At 39.6% G+C, this 22472-nt stretch overlaps 2 protein-coding genes across 2 annotated transcripts; both read right to left on the reverse strand.

Annotated features, from left to right (window-relative positions):
* Nucleotides 1-511: 511 nt before the first annotated feature.
* Nucleotides 512-3594, reverse strand: smx5. Its single transcript, XM_026158668.1, has 5 exons — nt 3513-3594; nt 3250-3317; nt 1907-1937; nt 1734-1793; nt 512-981 (listed from the first exon to the last, which is right to left on the reverse strand). Exons 1-5 carry the CDS (start codon nt 3513-3515, stop codon nt 856-858), a joined length of 288 nt encoding a protein of 95 aa, XP_026014453.1. The 5' UTR covers nt 3516-3594; the 3' UTR covers nt 512-855.
* Nucleotides 3595-5108: 1514 nt separating this feature from the next.
* inpp5d (inositol polyphosphate-5-phosphatase D) lies at nt 5109-22454 on the reverse strand. Its single transcript, XM_026159635.1, has 27 exons — nt 21944-22454; nt 21391-21454; nt 19440-19575; nt 19209-19350; nt 18897-19037; nt 18720-18804; nt 18564-18638; nt 18390-18467; nt 18182-18305; nt 16593-16699; nt 16397-16499; nt 16119-16315; nt 15909-16026; nt 15718-15814; nt 13271-13409; nt 12979-13087; nt 12734-12822; nt 12063-12144; nt 10045-10134; nt 9852-9962; nt 8857-8936; nt 8680-8767; nt 8450-8596; nt 8295-8358; nt 6355-6552; nt 5802-6226; nt 5109-5705 (listed from the first exon to the last, which is right to left on the reverse strand). Exons 1-27 carry the CDS (start codon nt 22081-22083, stop codon nt 5674-5676), a joined length of 3261 nt encoding a protein of 1086 aa, XP_026015420.1. The 5' UTR covers nt 22084-22454; the 3' UTR covers nt 5109-5673.
* Nucleotides 22455-22472: the final 18 nt, after the last annotated feature.

The raw sequence follows: 22472 nt of genomic DNA on the forward strand, positions 1-22472 counted from the left end.
GCATGAAGGAGATCAGACAGGCCAACTCCTTTTTGCATAATTGTTTTTTTTTTGTTTTTTTTTTAAATGACCATTAATGACATTTGAACATCTCACAGCATGAAAGCCATTAAAGTATTCTTCTGTAAAATGTAACAGGCTCATTTCAGTCAGCTCGGTAGCTGGAAGGACAGATCACAGCCTGCAGTAGTTTAATGTCTGCGACATGGAGTAACAGAAACAAGCACCGGTACCCTGGATGTTTGACCACTTTGATTATTCACTGGAAAAAAACTTCAAAAATTTTGGCTTTAAATTGTGCTGCTTTGAGTAGGTCTAAATTTTTTTGGCTGCGGTTTTTAAAGCAGAGCTTAAATGTGATCGTCAGCCCTGAAAATCTGACGTGGACACTCCAGTACTCAAAAATACTGGAATAGAAAAACAGTTCTTCAGCAGCAAAAACTCAAATCCTCCAACATGTCACCAAGATCATCCTAAAAAAATAAAAAATAAATCACAAATGTCATGAAAATATAAATAAAATAATGTTTATTTCCAAGAGGCATAAAAAAGCCACAACTTGATAAGCAAAGCGTGCCTGTTATCATCAACATGAACATCACAGCAGGTTTCCTCTCCGGACTCTCTGATTAGTTTATTTCTATATAAAACCAAAAAAAGGGATCAAACGACGACATCTAAACCGTCTGTGAGATTAAAAAAAAAAATAACAAGAAAACAAAAACTGCAAATGATTGATCCCCAGTGTCAAACACACATTTTCAGAGACAAAGAGAGGCTGCACAAACTTAACCCAAAACCAGAACTACCCATTCATTGTTCCCCTTACCCCCCACCCCCCGTCCCGCAGCCCCGTCACTGCTTCTGCTGCATGGCTTCTTTCCGTGCAGCGTCCTGCAGCAGCTGAGTGTCCACTTCGTCTGCCGGCAGCTGAACGTAACGGACCACCGATCCACGGATGAAGCAGTTTTTCACAGACAGCTGCAGCAAATGAAAACAGTGTGAAGACAGACAGCCGTCACTCGGTGCTGGAGCTGCTGGTGAGCTTTAAGGAGTGCACATTCAAGGCCTTTCCTAATGTCCGAACTCTGATTTTATGCAACTTTTAAATAAGGAGCTAAAGTTTACACTTATGTTCTTGATGCTGTATTATAACAACAACAACAACAACACGGGGAAAAATATCTAACTTTAGTTTTTCCTCCTGACCTCATTAAAAACTGAGCAGCAGCAAATGGAGCTCACATACATGATGAAAACAAAGATGGAAATCTTGAAAGCTTTGTGTATAATAGATGAAAAACACAATCAATGTAAAAGATATTTGTGTAAACATATTTGAATAACTCGGGAGGAGCTGTTGTCTGTGTGTCTTTTTTGGGGGGGATAATTGAGCCCCTAATTATTTATCATGCATCATTCTGTGTGGAAAACAGAAGTCCTGTGCAAATTTTCACCGCTGGAATATTCATCTAATCAAAAGATTCATCAGGTAGAAGGGCAGCATCTCTACATTCTCACATACAGCAGCAGAGAATGTAGTTTCTTTTACTGGTTGTACAGACCTCTGTAGCAGAACCTTAAAAACCTTGTAAGTACACTGCAACAGCCTTTTTTTTCTGTACACTGTAAAACTGTAAACTCCTGTTTAGCAGCGACAGCCTAATCTGTTTCTGTAGTCTTTTTTTTCCCCCCTGTATGAAATGTGAAAAGTCTCCAGAAGCAAAACTTACCATGTGTGGATATTTCTCCGGATCTGTGACGCTGATGTCTGTGAGCTTGATGTTCAGGTACTGAAACACGCAAGCAGAGGACAGCGATGTGAAAACGGCATTTTAGTGAGCAATCGTGCAGAAATTTAAAAACTGAACAGCTTCCGTTTGAAAACAAATGAATTATTTCCAACCTGGTCAACAGAATGAAGCGTTCCACAGATGCTGAGGAGAGAAACACACACATTCATGAACATGACTCTGTTCACAAATACAAACCAAAATTGCTCAATTGATCTTTAGATTATGAGGCTTGGGAACAGCTCATCGGTATTTGGGTGGAATTTACAGTCAGGTGTGCCCAGGTGAAGCAAACACGACTTCTGAGGTTTTCTTTCTGACCTCAGGATTTCCATGCCAGTTATTGATTAATTTATGGGTATTTAAACATTTATTTCCACAGGTCTGGGTGGTGAAACAATAAGAATTATCACCAAAATATAATATTCAGTAATTTGCACATATTTTAGAAGCTGTACTGGAAACGACAGGCAGCAGCACAAACCTGTTGTTTTATTTTAAAACCGTCATTACTGACAGGCATCAGGACCCTGCTCCAGAGTTTAACTCTGAGAAGGGAACAGTTTGTGTTCAAGAAAGTCTCATTGTAGTTTGTTCAATCTACTCCGTCTATGAAAGAAAGCTCTGATACCACCACTGCAACACGGAAACAAAGCAGACAGGTTTGTGACTCTGATCTCACAAAACATTTTATTCCGCTTCACTTTTATCCGACATACAGAAGTTGAAGTAATGTTAAAACAAATGTAATTATGCGGCTGTGACCTGACAGGCTGCAACCTGGATTCAAAATCTTGCTTTAAGCTACATTTAGTCCAGTTTCAATCCTGTTTGAAGACACTTCAGATTTTATTCAGAAAACCCCCCCACATCATCTCCAACAAGAAGTCAACCATGACAATCATTTCATCAGTGGTCGTCAGTGTGACCAGTTACAAGAAATAAAACGTTCTGTGTTTTATGTCGACAGTTTCATGCAGATTAGTTTCATTTAAGCAGTGACAGCTACGGTAATACGTAATAAATATTTCAGTGCTGAGCTCATAATAGAGACTCAGAGACCACTGATCGCTGTCTAAGGCCTTTCACTGATGACTGATTGCAGAAGTGCGTAACATAACGAACTAACCTGGAACTCTAACCTCACAAACTGAACAACCACAGAGTAAAACACACAGGAAATGTTGTTAGCTTGACTTTCTGAGAATGTGTATGACTGAGAGTGAGCTGTTTGTGTTGGAATATTCTTGCAGAATTCAATAAAACGGAACTAAAGCTGAGAAGTATTAAAAACTGCTGCAATGAAATGAAAACTAATAAAAAAAATCAATATTCAAATTGTGACTGTAGGAGCGCTGCTGCGACTATTAACGAAGCTCCAAACAGCAATCGCCGACCAAACAACACAGGCCGGAAAACAGCAGGTTATGTGAGCGAATTGAACACGAATACTAACCTCAGGTCATTTTTGAGCTCCACCACGACGTCCTTCCCCACCAGCGACTTGAAAAACGAGTAAAAAAGCTGCGGAGCAGAAACACATGCTAACGTTAGCTGCACGGTTAGCGTGGCGGTGGGTTGTTTTTTTTTTTTTTTAAAGCTGAAAGAATAAAGGTTAGAGAGAAACACCGAGGTGTGCTCGGGTCAGAGGCTCTCTCCTGCCGCACCTATCTGCTATAAACTCTACAGAAAAGTCATAATTTCATCGTGATTCCTTACCATTCTTACTGCTGCCCTCTCCTAGCGGCGCGTCGCCTGTCGATGACGTAGCAAAGCCTTAATATTCCTGAGACACACCAGGGTGTAATTACTAAAGTTCGCCACACAGAGGCGACAGAGCTAAGCTCAACGTTCATGCATGGGAAACGTTGCTTGCACAGTTGTTTATCTAATTGACTTAATTTTATTGCGATTTCCCCAAAAATACATTAATAAATAAATAAAAACTTCATATGAAAATATATTTCAGTTAAATAAAATAAAATATAATTTAAAGAGACAATAATTAAAAAAAGTTTAACACTGTCAGCTGACATTAACAAAATGCTTATGAAAAATACAAAATCTTTTTTTTCTGGTGCAACCAAAGAATAAATAAATATATGTTGGAAGTTTATAATTAATGCATCCAAAGTTTCAAATTACATCTTCTAGGAGAGGGTGTGGGTCCTTAATTTAAAAAAAAACAAAACAAAACACGAACTTAATAAAAATGACTTTTAAATTATATTTATTTATTTTATTTAGCAGAAAAAAATGCACAATGCAAAGACAGCTGGTACCATAGTCGCTGTAATTACATTTCTGTAATTATGAATTTGTTTGTCTGTAATTTGTTTTTTCAGAATTTATTTGTATTTTTGCTTGAACTTTGTCATTTTGGGATTTTTGTTTTCAACTACAGACAGTTACTGTATAACATGAAAGGTAAGGAAAACCATGATAGGGCCTTCTAATTCTCAAATACTCAGGGTGGAAAACACAGCAACCGCTGGTGTTATTTCAGTCATATTTTAAAGTCAACATATGTGTAAAATATTTGCAGTGGAGTACATTCACACACTTGGACTTCATCAGAGACTTTGCTCTTCTCTCCTCAGCCAGTTCCAAAAGAGTTACCAACTAAACCAACAGAACTGGCTAGGCTGTTAGCCTCAACATATACACCAAGAAAACACAGCCAATGTACACCAACGCATGTCTTCAACCATGTCTATAACTATTGGTGACTATTCCCCAAATATGCAGCATCTTCCAGCTAAACAAATACTCAAACATGGAGCTGCACAGAAGAACTGGGGTGTGTAAACATGTGTCATGAAATAAAGATGAGTTTTAAGGTGGGTAGAACATGTAGTAAGCATGACCCTTTGATGGAAAGAGGAAGAAAGGCTGATCAGAGATGAGTGTGCTGGCTGAGCTACAATAGCTGGGTCTCTGATGGGAACAGGAGCAAAGGCAGAGGCACAAAAGCGAGATGGGTGGAGGTTACAGGCTGCAGCCTTACGACAATGAAGAGGTGTAGTAGTAGAAGCAGTTTGTACTAAAAGTGCACATCAGGAACTGTGCCACCTCACCTTTTTAGTCACAGCTGATTAAAGAGAAAATGTAGATGTATTTCCAATAACACCAAGCCAGAAAGTCCCCTTGAATAAATTGCAAGTCTCAGACTGCCTGCAGTTCCTTTAGGGACCAGCAGATGGAGGCAAATCACTGCAGTGTGACCGGTCTGGTCCTCGCAGCAGATTGTAGCAGCCTACACTCCAAGTTTTAAAAGCAGTCATTTGTGACGTGACATAAAACACACACACAACATGTAATTCAAGCTTTAATATTGGAATTCATTGGAGCATCATTTGCACATATTAAAGGCAAACATGTCTGTGCAAGATAATACTGTGCGGTAAACATTCATCAGCTACTGTATAGTGTAAAAACTCCAAATGAAATGTAACAGTTAATTTAGAAGCAGGTTTCAGGTTCAAACTTACGTTCCAATGCGAGCTTTGCAGAAATCCAAGAAACTAAAAAATGAGTTTACATACATTTGAAGGCTGAGTTAGACACTGGTACACCCATTTAATGTCTCACTAGCACTCAGATAAGTAGATAACTAAGCTAACTACAAGCTAGTTAGCTTAGCTTAGCATAAAGACTGGAAATAAAGGGGAACTGCTAGCCCGGCTCAGTCTAACTTACAAAGTGAGTTTTTGAGGATGACAGGCAGATGAATTTTTTAGACCTTTGGACAGGTGCAAAGCTAAGCCAACTGACTTCTCTATGATGACAGCACAGATATGTGATTGTCCTCTAAAATGAGAGACAAGGGTTTTTTAAAAATATTTCCAGAAATGCAGCCAGGAAGCTGTACCTCTCAGTCTCACTTCACAGGGCGACCCGTCTTGGAAACGTCTGGATGCACAAAAAAAAAGACAAAGAGATGTCATTTAGTGTATTATAGCTGTCTGGAAACCTGAGTAGGTTCCTTGCTGTCTTTGCGAGACTCACCAGGTCTTCCTGGTGGTCTGTGTTTGCTGGTGAGCTCTGAGGTGTCTCTGTAGTCTCTTGGTTTGGGGGTCTGGGGCTCTGGCACACCCGGTCGGGACTTAGCAGGCAAAGGAGGGCGGCTTAGGCCCATCCCGCCTTCTGAGCGTGAGGGCACCACTGGTTTCTTTTGTGATGGGGGATGCAGGCTGACTGGTGTTGGAGGCTGAGGTTTGTTCTCAGAGCAGGTGTAGGAGCGGTTGCGTGGGGTGGGCACCGGAGGGCGATCGGTATCTCCGTCTGCTGTTTTGGAGGATCCAAATAGCACATCTGGGGGTATGAGAAGGTCCTTCTGTTGTTGGTCTTGGTCTTTAGACCGACCATGTGATTTGGTCACTGAACCATACAACGGGTTGTCAAACATCTCTGACGTCTTTCCGTTCTCACCCCTGTCAGAGAAATCATAAGTTAATGACATCGGTTTCATTTTCTATAGAATCAGATCAGATAAAGGTTTAGAGGTATTTTTAGAAATGAAACTGAAGTGTCTTCAAACCAGAAAGAGGCTAACACTTACACAGAAGCAGGCTTTCCCGTGGGGCTGCGTGTGCTCACATCGTAACCCTTCTTTGGCTCTTTTCCGGCTTGTCCACCACAGGGAACATTTCGCGGTGGCATGCTGTAACTCCAGCCTTTATCTATCACATTCCCACCTCTGAATGACACTCCCATGTAATTGGGGTTAGAAATATCATGTGGTTGGTTGCTACAAGACCTGTTAACCAGAAAAAAGAAGAAGAAAAGAAAAGAAAAATCACACTGAGTAGTTTTGATGGTCCAAACCAGCAATCAAAATTAATCAGGCAACAGAAAAACTTGAATCGCAGTCTCATAGCTGCGATTTATGCCACCAGCATGACAGTGGATTGTTTTGCTTCTCTTAACTTTGATTCACCTTCTCCCCAGAGCACACTCCGTCTCTCCAGCATCTCTTCCACCTGCTCCCAGCTCTCACTAAAGATCACAGTCTTATCTGCAAATATCACGTATACAACGACCGCCTGACCTCATCTGTCAGCCTCTCCATCAGCACTGCAAACAAGAAGGAGCTCAGAGCTGATCTCTGATGTAATCCCACCCCCACCATGAGCCCATCAGTACCACAGTTCCTGTCTTGGCACCCTATCATCAGCCTATCATATTCTCTGATCCGCAAAGGCACAGTGCAGCTCGCCCTGACCTTCCCATCCACACTTCTCCATCAACATCTTAAAACAAACATCCCATCTGTAGAGCTCTTTCTCAGCATGAAGCTGCTGTTGTTCACTGATCATCGCCTCTTTTCTTAACTAGCTTCAACAACTTTCTCCCTTATCTTCATGGTATGGCACATCATCTTTATCCCCCTGTAGTTAGAGATCTGCACGTCACCCTTGTTCTTGAAAATTGGTGCTGGTTAACCTCTTCTCCCTTCCTCGGTCATTCTCTCACTTTGCAGGATGATGTGAAACAATCTGGTGAGAAAGTCCCCTGTCCTCCATCTTCACACCTCCACAGCTATGTCATCAGGACCAAAGGATACGTCCAACACCTTCCTAGAAGTTTCCCTCACTACTTCTTCATTACTCTACTTTTCCAGTCATTTGTAACTCTTCCCTACCACCCAGAGCCTGTCTCAACTCCAGCCTGAACTCTACGCATCATTCTTCCACCATTTAATCCCTAGCCCTGTCTTCACTTACTTCCTCTTCTTGATTTTCAAAGTCATCCTACAGCCACCCATCAGATGATTGTGAGAAAACAGCAATATATGATGTCCCGTATATCGCAAAGATTCAAAAGTATTAAACATGGATCAACTTCCGTGCAACAGGCTCATCTGTGTCACAAAACTTTCTCCCACAGTCATATTTTAACACTTGTAAGTGTGGTTTATGGCTGTAAATTCAATTTAAACTCCGGTGTGCACATGTTCCATATGATAGTCTTTACAGATGGACACTGATCAAACATTTTCAGGTTCTGAAGAGGTTTTTCAAACTCTTTGAATGACTTTAATCATAGAGGGCGATCATAAGCTACACAAAAATGTTGACCACATTAGACCTATCCCACAGGGTGATTAGAGAAATTAACCATATTACACTTTTTGAAGCTTTCTCAAAGCTTTGTCAAAGAAAGACATCGAACTGGTGATGCTCCAAGTCAGGTACAGAAAAAAAAATCTGTGCTGAATAAAACTTTGACTTTTTGCCAGTGTGCGTAAAACTCATTTGTTTGCAGAGGTTAAATATGTTTTTCAGCTGTGATGGGTTAAAAATGCTGGAAAAATCTTCACAGCAAAAAGATAAATTTCTGCATGACTTCATTCAATAAATTGAAGTTATTTTCCTGAAATAAAACAACTGATTTTGAGGGTGAGAATGTTTTTCGGATGTGTTTGATTTTATACGTAACGAGCCATGACAGAACATGAGGGAATGCATAACAGGTTCACAAAACCCCCCCAAATCTTACTTATTGAGGTCTCCAGATTTGCCTTTTGAGGTGATGGGGTCATCCCTTTCAATTTTGATGAAATCTGAAAAAACAACCAAAATGAGAACAAAGCTTCAAGAACCGAAGAAGAAAAAAATCGAACAAATACGTCCTGTGTCGAAGCTCAGCCTCACCGTATAGCTTCTCGGTGGGCTTGCCCTCAGAGGTGCGTAGCTGGATGCCACCTGTCAGTGTTCCCGTCTTCTCCCCGTGGTGAGTCAGTGTGATCTGAAACTCGGTGTAGCTGATCTCAGCGGCTCGCAGCGCGACACAGCCCTCTCCTTTAGGGATAACACACCAGCAAACTGTAAGCGCTGCTGAGCCCACCGTATCCAAATTGCAAGCTGTAATGCGAGCTCATTACCGTACGACTCGTCGCTGTCCGTCGACTTCACGCATATCAGGATGTGCTGGTCCAGAAGGTACTCAGGGTCAGAGATGATAGGGGTCAGCTTTAAAAGACAGAAACAATGACTATGAATAACGACTGACTGATGCCATAACTAAGTAGTGTGTGCTGTGAGCTGTGTCTGTGGTTTACCTCTACTTGGTTGCCAAACCAAACTTTTATAGACCCATCGGAGTGCTCGCTGTTCTCTCCCTCTGTAGTCTTTACAGTTTCTGTTGGAAATGCTTGCTTTTAGTCATTGTAGCCCGTTTGATGAGACACTTCACCCAATATTCATGCATACATACATGCATGCTCTGGCCTGCAGTGCTGTTTATTCATATTGATAGTTTTTGGTGTAACCTTTTTCCCTTTGTTTTGAGAAGTCTACTGCAAAGATCTTGGCTGTGCATGACATCAGTAAGAGTAGATAACATATAATCTCAGGCACAGCGAAGGTGGGCTTCAAGGTTAAAACAGTTCATTTCAAGCATGAATAAAATATAAATAAATAAATAAATAAAAATTTAAAAAATTAAAAGATTATTTTGCATTGTGAACAATGCAAAGCTCCTCTAGTAGAGTCCCAGAATAAGAGCATGGAACTGGAAAGGAGAGGAATTGGTCTACTTTAAATAGAGTAAGCAGTTTAATGTAGGAAGTATTTTCTCTCTAGTGTCTACACACATCGACCAGAAGAAGTGTGCAGCTAGCTGACACGGCAGTATTAATGTTTACATCCTGTCACACTGTGAGCAGCGGCTTCTCGGCACGGGTAGGTGCACACTGATTTCTGCACAGTGGTACTACGAGTGGGTGTAGCTCACCAAAGAGAAAACAACTCCCAGGAGAATTTTCTCACAGCCAGGCTTGTGGGGGATTTTTGAGTAATAAAGTTGTGGTTTCAGGAAAGTGTATTTGTCACCTGGTGGCAGGATTCTTTGTATTTTTACAGATTTGAGAGTTTAGTGTTTGCTTTTTCAATTTGTTTCCCTTTGAGTGCCATCAGTGTCCATTGCATTCTGACTGTGACTCATAGACAGCACTTACAATCCAGAGGAAGCATGATTTTTATGTGATTTTGAGGCAAACTGTTCCTTTAAAGCAGAATCTAGTGAGATGCGGTCAATCAGAAAGAGGAAACCTACTCTCCAAGAAACTGGAATGGAATTCGATGAAGAACTTGGTCTTCGATTTTGTCGACAAGATGGCCACACAGTTCATGATCTGAATTCCACCAGGAGGCGCACTGCTGGGATCTGAAAAATAAAAGCGGCATCAGACTGCGGCTATTGAGCGGACTCATCTGTGGCGTAGGTTGGGTGGGGGGGGGGGTCATACCTTGTTTGGAAACGTACTGCGAGGCAACTCCAACTTCAAATGAGGCGAACACCGGGGAGTGGTCACTTGTCATGATGTTATTAGTGCACCCTGCAAGTTCACACAAACACTTATAAACACTTCTGTGCATATTTTACACATATTAAGCCTGAAAGGACGTCTCAGCTGCAGTTTCACTTCAATCTTTGGACACTTTTGCGTTCAAGGGTTTTTTTCTTATTTTCTAAGTGCGAAACAAAACGTGAAAACAAAAGAAGAAGAGCGCGAGGGCCACAGAGAATGAACATTAGAACAGTGGAAATCTGACTCTGATCAGTCAAAAATCAGAGGTTCTGAGAGATGCAGAGGAAGTAAATAGATGTTAATCTGCATTGTTCTACCTCAAAATATGGAGGAAAGGGTGTAGTTTGATGGTGGGATCATCATTTGTTTTTCAGTTGGACACAGAGTGCTGCATCAAATGTTCTGTGCTGGTTTGAGCTTAGAGTGAAACAAAAACAGCTAACAAAAGGTCAGTGTGTGTGTGTGGTCCTGGTGATGAGCTCATGAAGTTGGCTGAAGAAGTGACGAGCGTATAAACTGCATTTACATTTCATTTCATACACTTGATAGTAGCAAACTCTTGAATGAGCGGGTGTGTCAAACTTTAGTCTAGTACTGTACATTTTTATACATTATTGATCTATATATAAAATTAGTGAACGATTATTCTCTATATATTATAAAAGGTCTAACTTTAGGAAATGTTCATGGTTTTGCTACAGCTCAATGAAGACTGCAGTCAGCAGCAGCAGTTGAAAGATTAATACGATAAAATGGCTCATTATTTATTTTATGTAGGCACCAATAAGTTCATATTGGCTGCTTGGTCCAGTTAAAGACAGTTATTTGGAACTAATTAAGTAAGCTAAACTCTCTTTTTCCACACACACACACACACACACACACACACACACACACACACACACACACATATATATATATATATATTAGGGGTGCAACGATACACAAAATTCATGGTTCAGTTCGATACTTTGTGTCACGGTTCGATATTTTTTCGATACAAAAAAATGTTCATGCCTTTTTAATTTGTCATATAAATATATATTTTAACTCAAAAGACAGAAACAATCACTCATCTTTGGAAAAGAGTTTATTACAGAGAAATGGCTCTTTCCAAAATAAAAGCTATATTCTTTTTATACGCTTCTTCTGGGCTATATTCTCAGCAGCCTATTAAACATATCAGGTCCCCATAAGGAGAATCATGTGCTAACGGCTGTCTAAATGACTCGGGTAAAGTTTGTAGCATGCGTGTTTGTCTGCTTCCACTTGTCTTTGCACTAGGATGATGTCGGCGTAAATGTGCAGTCATATTCGTTGTGTTCCCACTAGTGCTGTCAGCGTTAATGTCGTTAAAATGACATTAACGGCATAACGCGGCAAATCTCTGTTAACGAGTTACCGCTGATGGCCCCGTGCGTGGGACTGGACGGCCAACACGTTAACAAGCTGACTGCGCTAACGCACTAGTTCCCACCAATTGAGCATTGCGTGGCACATCCAACATACTGTTTTTTTACTTTTGTCCATGACACGCTTATCATCAGGGTCATGCTTCACATGAAAACCAAGATAGTTCCAAAGGCCAGATCTGAATGAGGGTGGGGGAGGTTCAATTTCGGCTAGCGTTGAGGCAGTTGCCATGTTGCAACGAGCTTAGCTTCTGTCTTGCTAGCTTGCGCTGCGCTCAGTGGATCTGCACTCGACAGTGCAGCCTAGGCGGAGTAGTCGAACGCAGATTCACTGAGCGCTCAACACAGACAGCATCGTCAGAAGAAAAGTTGATAAAACAAATAAATTTTTTTGTATTGTTCATACATATGCCTACCGAACCGAAAGCACTGTATCGAACGGTTCAATATCGATACATGTGTTGTTGCACCCCTGGTATATATATACATCCCTGTATGTATAATATAGCCGCAGAAAAAAAGGTTTAACAGAAGATTACTCACCGTATGCTTGGCAGACAACATGAACCAGAGGATATGACTTTCGTAGGACGCGATCACACCAGGATGGCAAATTGTATTTTGTCTGTAGAGTTAAAATCATCTTAATTTTAATATCAATATAAAATACTTGAATTTTCAAATTGAAGACTGTAAAACAATTCAAGTATAACTCTACATAAATAGCCCAACATATAAGAAGCATGATGGGCAGTCATTTGTGGAAGAAACATGAGCAAATAGCCCTGCTAACGTGGATCGGTTCAAGAGATCGTGCTGCATGTTCAACCGTTTGCTATCAGTAAATGTGATTTTTGACTTTTCCTAAACTGTCGATGAAAGAATAATAAGCCAACAAAAATCCAAACCAAGAATATTCAACGATAGGTAACTTAAATTAAAATTAAATTCAAAAGATGAAACCTCATTAAAATGAAATAGGCTGTAAGTACACTAAAAGTATGTCGTTAAAATTAAGAGTACGTTAAAACAAATAAAATTAAATTTTATGCATAATAAGAAACTAATAACATTCGAACATGATGAAGTGAATAAAATAATTTGGGATTAAATTAAAAAAAATTACAGCAATGAAGCAGATAAAATTAAAAGTCTCAGTGAAGTGACCGTGATGCATAGTAGGGGAACAGAGATGTGATAAAACGTGAGCTTACCCCTGTCGCTTTGGCCTTTGTGTAGGCGTACCTCTCTCGTGTGTCTCTTTCAAATCGATACGTGGGCGCGAATGTGATTTCTTCTTCAGCTACAATCAAAATAGAATAAAACCCGTATGTATGCAAACACAATTATAAGAAAAAGGACAGTGTTTTGCAGAAAATCCCAAGCATGGCAACAACAGTGAAGACACTTCTTTCTGCTGTATGCCTACATGTACTGATCAGTATTCATCAAAGCTCACCAAAATGCAAGAAGACCTTGCTCTCTTTCCTCTCCATGCTGAGCTGGTCTTTGGTGAGCAGTTCCTGGTACTGCTGCTGTTTGATCTTTGACACAATGTTTTCAGCTTCCTGTGAAGGGAACAGGGGAAAGTAGTGACTGGAAGTGTTAGCAGCTGAGAGCTCAGACACCTGACAACCAGCAGGGTTTAAAAAAAACAAAAACATAACCATGCATCTGAGAGAAAAACCACAACAAAGCAAAGTCCATGAATCTGTATGTAAAGTAGATATAAAACAAGGTTTATGACTTACAGAAGATGGCATTTCAACGCGGTAGTTCAGATCTCCAAGCCAGAAGAGGTGCGTGAAGCGATGTGTGATGTCAAACGGATTAAGCTTCTTGTCTCCTAGATTCAGAAATCTCAGGATGCTGGCATAGTTTTGATTCCGTCTGCAAATACAGCAAAAAATATTGGAGTAACATCAAAAATGTGAGGAATCAGTGGAGGAAGCAATAAAGTTTTCTGTTTCTACTGCCATTTAGCAAAACGTTGACTTTTAAAGCAAGGCTTCAGAAAGAGGAGGATACATATTCATCATTTATGTTGTCCAGGTTAAATATAGGTAAATAAATAAATAAAAAACATGAATAATTTTTAAAAATCCAACATGAAAAATGACAAAGATGGTTGCCATCGTGGCCGTGTGACTAGTATAAGGGGATGATGATGAGAGTAAAAAAGATGGAAAATAAATAATTTTTTTAAAAGTATAAAGTATAAAGATGGATGTAGCTTGCTGGGTTGAAAAGTGAAGCTAACATAGAATTGTCTTAAACATGGATGTTTTTCTAAAAACCAGCAGGGGGCGACTTCTGCGGTTGCCAAAAAAAGACTTGTGATTGTGTTTAAGACAGCCGCTGCCGACTCCCACTGTAACCTCAGTGAACACTCGCCTGAAGGCTTCACAGGCTCAGTCTCTAGTTTCAGATAATATTGAATAAAACAGCTGTTTTATTTTTTAAATTAGTCAGAAAGGATGTTCATCCAGGGTAACAGCTAGGCAAATACACAGATAATATGAAGGATGGACATGGGTACTGTGATGTCACTCGCTGGTTTGTAAAGTTCCATTTTGAAACCTTGAGATGAGCGTTTTCACCAACGCCATCTTGGCTGCAAAAAACCCAGAGTGATGAAGGGCACGGTACTGATTTTGAAGCCACGCACTTGGTTAGTGACTTATAAGCCATTAGGCGATGAGCATTATTTAGTGGTTGCCTTTAAACGTTTTGCACATGTGTGTTTCACAACTCTCACTGAATCGTCCTGCAGACGATTATTTATTGGTGCTTTGCTTTAGCTGAGTGCTTAGAACTACTAGTGAGTATTTGCCGTTTCCTATTGGTAGGAGTATTTTTAGTTGAAACATTTGTTTTCAGCGCTTTTGGTTTGCTGACATCTTTATTTTGTTGTGTATTTTAAATTCTTTCATAACAAATGGTAAATGGACACCTCGGGCTCTATCTGAGCACTCATAGCGCTTTGTACAACTTGCCTCATTCACCCATATTCAAGGGCTTCTTTTCCCCCATGGTTTTTCTACTTACTCTCCAACATTCACACACACATTCAAACACATTCTCAGGGTTCGTATCTTTCCCAGGGATATTTGGTATACAGACTGGTTCAGGCAGGGATTGAACCACCAGCCTACCAATTAGTAGATGACCTGAATGGACTTTTCATTTTTACTCCCATCCTCCCCTAGTTCATTTTTGGAAAGTTAGCATTATTTTAGCAGTTCTGGATCCAGATCTGGACGAAACCCCAAATTGTTGGTCTGAGGCAAGAAAAATAACAAATGTTTCCAAAAATGCAGTAGCTAGGGCAGTAATCAAGCGTTGCGATCAAATGTTGCAACGTTAATTTCTGATAATCGTGCAAATTGTTGTGTTTGATTAGAATAACTGTGGTCTGTCCAAATAAATACATACTGCACACAGTGCACAACATGAAAATGTACTAGATTGAGTATACCTACCAAGCTGCAGCTCATTTTGTCATGCAGAATGCTTGTAAAGTTGACCATACAAGCACTCAAACCTCAAGGTTCTTTTTATAGGTTAAGGTAAAGGTCCTACAATATTTAGCAGCTAGCACAATTTAACTGCTAAGCTAATATTTAACAGATAATGTTAACTGTTTTTGCAAAGACGATTAAAAAAAGTGTTTCTGGCTACATTTTGTCAATGTCAGCAGCAGGCTAAAACCAAATTGTGCTGATTGTTAGGCACATTTACATTTCCTGCTTTCCATTTACTGAACTGCTAAGTTTCTGTTAGGAAGTAGTGAATAATTGAACAGGGGGGTATTTTGCACATGTCACTAGACAATTAGGATTTTTACCTCCCCATCCATCATTGAAATGACACCTTTGTTGATATCTGCATCGGGTTTTCCCTGAAGAGGCTATAAAAATGCTAGCGCATTTCAAAGAGATTTGTGACTTCTATCAAAGGAAAGCCGCAAAGAGTTGAGTTTAATTTGTTTAAGCCTAGATACATTTTTTGTTGATAAATGTCCGGGGTATTGCCTTAACTAAAGGCAAACCAATCATGGTTATTTGCATAGTTACCCTCAAAGGTTAATTTTGAGCCCAGGAACCCTGTGTATATGTATGTTGTATATGTTTATATGATGTTACCAATCAATTCAAACTTTTTAAAGATACTTTGAAAAGTGTAACTTTCTCCTCACCTGAGCTTCTTCTCACTTCCAGAGGTCAGATGACTGTTGACAAAGCCAAAAGATGTCCCATTGAACATGAAGGACACTCCTACTGCGCCCTTGTTTCCTGCAATTGAAACCAGTAAACACTGATGGGTCATTTTTCTGTGAACTTTTATGAGCAATCATTACAGGCCTCAAGGAGAAGTGGAACTGCTTACCCAAGGTGTTGGCGATTCCTGTCTTCACGCTGTCTGAAAAAACATGAGAGATCCTGTTTTCATGCTCAGGCTTGGCCAGGACCACGATACGAATATTCCACAGTGTGTGAATTGCCACCTGGATGTTTGGAGATGTTTAGAATATTTGATTCATTAGTGCTTTGTGTTTGCATTCAGCTACAAATTCAAAACTTTGCCACAGTTACTCACTTGTTTAAAGCTAATGTTTGTGATGTTCCTCAGGACACCTTTCACTGTATCTGCCCATTCTCGCTCACCCAAAGGATCCTCCTGAGTCCCAATGACATAAAAATCATGTGGAATATGATCTGCTGTGTCATCTTGTGTCTTGCCTTGGCCCTTACACTGAAACCAGGAGTTGATGTTCGGGGGAGGGCCGGCATTTCCTGTAGGTTTGCAGATCCGTTTTTATATTATATACAGTTACGTTAACTGAAGCACTGAATTCTGTATGACATCACTGTTACCCATGTTCCAGGTGCCAACAAACACTGTGATCATGTCTGGTTCAGGCTTTTCTGAGTGTTTGTTTTTCATTTGCTGAAGCAGCTGACAGAAGCCCTCTCTTTTCTGGATTCACAAGACAACAAAACACATCACATTTAATGAAGTGCACATGACTGAGGTCAGAATAGGGAGCATTGCCTTTAAAAAGACGCTTACCTTTGTGTCATCAAACACAAACTCTTTCCGCAGAACTTTTTCTTTCTCCGTCTCCACCGCAATGACCAGCTTGGCGTGCATTTTCTGGGATTTCACCAACTGCAGGACTGATGGATAAGAGCAGTATTCTTATTAAGTTAAGTGCTTTTGATAGTTGAAAGTAGTTCTTGACATTTGTTTTCACACATGCTATTTGCACTTGCTGCAGAGAAGGTGCAACTTCCAGGCTGAAGAATCAAGCACAAAGTCTGCAGCTCCTTTAATGAGGCTGTCTCAAAAATCAAGGGACTCTTCATAGACACTGTTGTTAAAACATCAAGTTTCACAGCAGTAATAAACATTTTTTTCCACTTCCAATAAACAAAAATACCTCCCATCTGTTCTCTTTTACTTATCCTTATCAGGGTTGTGAGAGGACTTGAATCTTATCCCAGCTATCATAGGGCGAGAGGTGAGGTCACCCTGGGCAGATCGCCAGTCTGTCCCCCTTCACAACAACTCCGGTGAATTGATTTTTTCAAACTCATCTATCTGCTTCTTTGATTGTGCGTTCACTATCTGTCAGGCTTCACCTTTACTAACTGTAGTCACTTAACTGGATCTCTTAGCACTCATAAAAATCTTTGCTACATCGCTTCAGTTTATGTATATGAATACAGCAAAATGAACAAACTTGCAACAGAGTCATTCTCTTCTCCAAAACTGGCCACTTCTGGCCAAAAAGCTCAACTTGAGGATTAAAAACAAAGAGTCCAAAACGAATACATAACATTAGGGTGGCTACATTCATCTTTTATACTGTCTGTAGTAGCACGCACCAGTGGTCCATGTATGACGTTTTCTACATAATGATTTTTAAGGCTTACTGACTGATTAAAACTCTTATGACTACAAGTCCCACTTTATCTGTCTATTAGCATGGAAAAATTGCTTTTGTGGCACTACTTAAAGTTCCTAATTTCTTAAGATACTGACCCGAGTCAAATGTACCACCTGAATACATTTTTCTGAACTTTACAAACTCAAAGATGTTCTTATATATAATTAGTAATTTAGAAAACAATAACTGTAACTGCTTCCTCCAATGAACCAGGCTAATGTACCTTCTCTGTGGTCTCACACGTGTAAGAGCAATCTTCTAACGATTAGCGTGTTCTTGAAATATGCCAGAATGTTTGATTCTAATAATAAATGTTTCATTCTGGTAGCTAATTACTCCAAAATAAAGACCAAGTGAAAAACATTGCTTCTTTTCTTTGCAAAACAGCAGGACAGAGCACAGGGTAAAATACAAAAGTTCTGGTGGACACTATAGGCACTGTAGCCATTTAGTCGAGTCTAGAAAATATAGCAAGATACTGTAAAATATTCCGCCAACACAGAACGCTGAGTTTAACACCTTTGTTTTTCTATTGTAACGTCAATAGAGACAAGGGATCACCAAATTTTATTAAAATCCTTCCAACAAAATTAAAAAAAGAAATCACCAAAGTGATTTTGAGATTAATCCGATTAAATTAATCATTCTGATGTTTGCATTTTGTGACAATCAATTGTTTGAGATAGAAATGAACTCCTCAAGTCCTTACTTTTATTGTGCACAAAGTATTTGTCTTCGGGTCCATCTTTTGACTTCTTAAAGTAGAGCTTCCCACTTTCAATGTCCACTTTCAGGAACATCTTTGTGGAAATACCAAGAGATTCTTGTTTGACCTACCAGTGAAAGAAGAAATCGATCAAATAAACCATACACACGTATGACAAATGTTATGTAGACATAAGTACTAAAGAAAGCACCTCAAACGTAACGACTGGTATGAGAGATTTCCGTGGGCCCGCATCAAATCCAACATACTCAAAAACAGAACCTTTAACCTGAAAAAAGGAAGCAGAGTCGTCCTTTGTAATATCTTATAACATTTTCTATTATCATATAAAAAGCTGTTGTTAAAACATATTACAGTACTTTACCTTATCTTCTATCGAGTAGAGCAGTTTTGTTAGTTGCTCAAGTCTACAGGACACAGGACCCGAATCACAGAAATTCTGAAAATAAGGAGGAAATACATGAAGAGAACAGCTTTTTAAGCGCTGATAATACTGCAAAGGATTATGGGTGCCACCAACTTGTTTTGGTCCAATCCCTGGAGAGAGCTGTTGGTCGAGCGTTCTGTGAAACACCTCCAGAGTTGGCATGACGCGGGAAATTTCACTGCCTCGCAAAAAAGTTCAGCGCGTGGGTCAATCAACCCAATCCATTCAAGTGTATGTAATATTACACATTCCATTAAATGGACACCATACCTGTTTAGGTTCTTGCAGACTGCCATTATAAGCTTCTTGAGGCCAGGCAGGTTAGGGTTACCGTTTTGAACTTGTTCAGCATCTAAGCAGACTGAAGTCCTGAAGTATTCTTGGATGGCCATTTCATGCTCTTCTGGTAAGCTGGAGACATAAGAGAAATGTAAATTAAAACACTTCTAGTCTCAGTTAGCTTCAGGAAAATTCATATTAGTAATTGTTTTGGAAAGTTTGGTGCCGAATGCCTAAATTCTACTTTTATAGTGCTGTTGTAGGTACAAGAGACATTGCAACTGTCTGTAATTGTGACCATACATGGACAAGTCCATATGCTGCAGTTTCGCCAGGTATATGTCTGATAAGGATTTGGAGGCTTGCTCTGAAGTCTTGGAGTCACCGTCCTTTACATCAAGTGGGATGTTTCTGGGTGGGAGCTGTGGAGGATGACTGTTTTGTTCTGCAGAATAGACATAAAGTGTGTTTAGGACAAACAATACTTTCTCATCCATATCAAAACCAATATAGAGACAAAGTGAAGTTTTTGACCTGGCTCCTCTTCTACCTCCTCCTCCCACTGGACAGAGTACTGCAGGTGGGTGACTAAACCCATGTTGGGGCTGTAATACGCCTCCACCAGCTCAGGTAGCATTGTGAAGAACCTAATAGGCACTCCTTCAGATGCCTGCAGAGCAGATAACAGCAAACATTTTTTTTAATCACTCTTTGTAAACAAAAGGATGAATTTTGTTGTTGTTACCAAAGCAGATGACATAACCTGTAAGTGTTACTTCCCATATGATGTCAGACCTGTCTACTGTCTGCGGTATTTTCCAGTTGCATTCTAAGACATTCCTTTGTAATTTTGCAATTTATTTCATTTAAAAGAACATATTATTACCCATAAATCATCAGCTATTTTAAGGAAGTAAACATATCCCTGCTCTGTCATAAGAATTAAATCGTACACTTAAACCATTAACAGAAATAGGTTTTAAAAACTATAGTCCCTTAAATAGGTTTGGTTTCTCTATATAGCTACATTGCATTTAGTCTCTTGTGCGGCTCGTAAAACTCAATTGTGAAACTTGCAGTCATTGGGCAGTTACATTATTTTAAAGCACTTTCTTTAAACTAAACTGCACAGGTGTACATTATTACCTCATCTAACAAGTTTTTAAAAGCACGAAATGGTCACATTTTACCTGGCACGTTAGAAGGTAACAGTGCTGACTTATCGTTTCCTAGAAACCTGACACGTTGCTACTTCATACCAGTAAACTTATTTCAGGACTCAGCACATTTTGCTGTTACAGAATTTCTATCTAAGGCCACGGGTTTGCATAGCAATTATACATAGCTGTTATGTCAGTGCATAAATCAGTCATTTAGAAGCTCTCTAGCATTTTCACCTTTTTTTTTATAATTACAGTATTTAAAAAAAACATACAGATGATACTCTGTTCAATCTTTCTGTCAAGCCCAAGGTGTTTATATCCTCTCTGTGGGGCTTGTTAGTTTTCTAATCTCTTCAGACTTACACTGCAAAGCTGACACTGAACAAATACCAAGATAATGAAGCATCTGCTGATCTGCTTCTGATCAGATTGAGTCTTGCTTTTATCATTGCCAACTAATTTACTGCAAAACTCTTAGTTCCTGCTTCAGTTTCTGTACTGGCTCATTGTAGGGTAGTTCGCCAATGGCAGATTAAATACAAATGAGAAGCAGGCATTTGTCATTTGCTGAACCATAAAGTCTCTTTTCTATAGATTTAAAAATCATAGTAAATAACAGAGGTATTTATGGCTTTTTTAGGGTGATGTTGTTGTGCTCCCAGTCTGTAATCCTAAGTCTGTAAATTTTACATTTTAAGGCTTTTAAATTACTATCAGTGTAGCTTTGTGAGGCAATGATATTTAGTGTATAATAAGAGAATATGTTTTAAACTGCAGCCTTGTAAGCAGCTCTGAGTTACTGAGCTAACAGACAGTTTTGTGCTGAAATCTGTATGCCTGCATGCTAACATTCAACAGAGACTACCTGCTGATGTTTAACATGTCATCTTTATTCTTTCAGTTAATGCTCATACCTCCAAGCTGAAGCTATTAATACTTATTAATACTGGGGGTATTCGATCATCAGATTGAAATTCAACTATAATGATGCATTATTGTGTTTATTAAATTTTATTCTAATCAATCTGATAACTGGAAACGTCACACGTGCGCGCTCATACACCAGAAATACATGCGGCTTCAGATTCTAGTGATCTTGAAAGTCATTTACGCATTCATCTCGCCTGTTGTTAGGATACTTCAGTCTGGGTCAAAGTGGTGGACAGTAAATACATGTGTGGGCTTACATCTTTAATTAGGTTACAACTGAGCATTGCACTAGCAATGTGTGACTAATACTTTTGAAAATATCATTTCATCTTCACAGTACCTATAATAACTCATCTGGGTTCGGACCAGAACGATGGAAACTGTGAACCCACCTGGACAGAGAGCTTCTTGTCTTCATTTGGCAGGATTCTGTATGTGTACACACAGTTCTGATATCTGTGGATCAAATAAATGCAAATGTCTGTGGTTGGAACATGGAATGAATGTAAGGTGAAGAAACAAGCGGATTCAATGTGTTGAGTGAGCAGTTGGAATCATTTTTAAATGAAGGTTACCCAATGGAAGATGATGTGCAGAGGGGAAAGGGTGGTGCTTTGTGGCTGCACTGTATGCAAATAAAAGGGAACTAGTCTTGTGTTGCAGTGTGTATGTGCAAAAAAAGAAAAAAAAAATGTAATGTGATATGGTGAGACAGTTTTAGGAACTTTAACTAATAACTGTGTTATAGCTACAGTGCACAAACGATCATGTTTGGAATTGTGTTTCTTGAACAAAATATACAGTTTGACAACCAGATCGTGTCGATTCGATACGATTCACAGCTGGTGCTGCATGTCACGAAGGTTTAATGAAGTAGAAACATGAAGTATATGCAGGCATTTTAGAATCAACCGCGAGCCATAATAAAAAGAAACAATAACTTACAAAACACAGAGGGCATAGGCTCCCTGTATGGATTCACTGTCCCGGATGAGGAAGCTTCCATCTCTTGCTGCTTTGGAAAGTAGATCCTCAGCTTTGGATCGAGTTATATTGCCATGGTACCAAGGTTGATAACTTGGCATCCTGTTTTTCACCCAAGAGCTCGATCTCAGGAGCTTTGCATGTGATCTCAAAAAAAATGATCCCAGCAAAACAAAGTAGACTCAATTTTTCTTTCTGGCTATTTTCATCTTCTCATGGTGCATACTTTTTAGTTCTTTCTTTCACTTGTTCATCCACTGCCTCCGCAAATTGTAAAAGGAAGCTGCTACTAGCTCAGCCCTGAACTTCCTCATTTGTCAAGTTAAAGAGAGGAGGGCCCTAGTGCCTTCACTCGGCCTCTTCTTTAACATAGCCGCACAGCTGTAAAATGGAAATACACACTTTTGTTTGCACAGTAGAAATCTTTATCACCTTACACGAATGATTAACCAGCATACCTAACCTCTTTGGTTTACTTGTTCATGTGAAC

This window comes from Astatotilapia calliptera, chromosome 23 (assembly GCF_900246225.1).
Source record: "Astatotilapia calliptera chromosome 23, fAstCal1.2, whole genome shotgun sequence".
NCBI classification, from domain to species: domain Eukaryota; kingdom Metazoa; phylum Chordata; class Actinopteri; order Cichliformes; family Cichlidae; genus Astatotilapia; species Astatotilapia calliptera.

Coding starts and splice junctions, on each gene's coding strand:
- smx5 (XM_026158668.1), bottom strand. Junction 1,794..1,906: donor CGCTTCATTCTGTTGACCAG/GTTGGAAATAAT, acceptor TGCGTGTTTCAG/TACCTGAACATCAAGCTCAC. Junction 982..1,733: donor CGGAGAAATATCCACACATG/GTAAGTTTTGCT, acceptor CATTTGCTGCAG/CTGTCTGTGAAAAACTGCTT.
- inpp5d (XM_026159635.1), bottom strand. CDS start 22,083: ATGCCAAGTTATCAACCTTGGTACCATGGCAATATAACTCGATCCAAA. Junction 19,038..19,208: donor CAGCATATGGACTTGTCCAT/GTATGGTCACAA, acceptor TTATGTCTCCAG/CTTACCAGAAGAGCATGAAA. Junction 6,553..8,294: donor AAATCTGGAGACCTCAATAA/GTAAGATTTGGG, acceptor TCTGGTTAACAG/GTCTTGTAGCAACCAACCAC.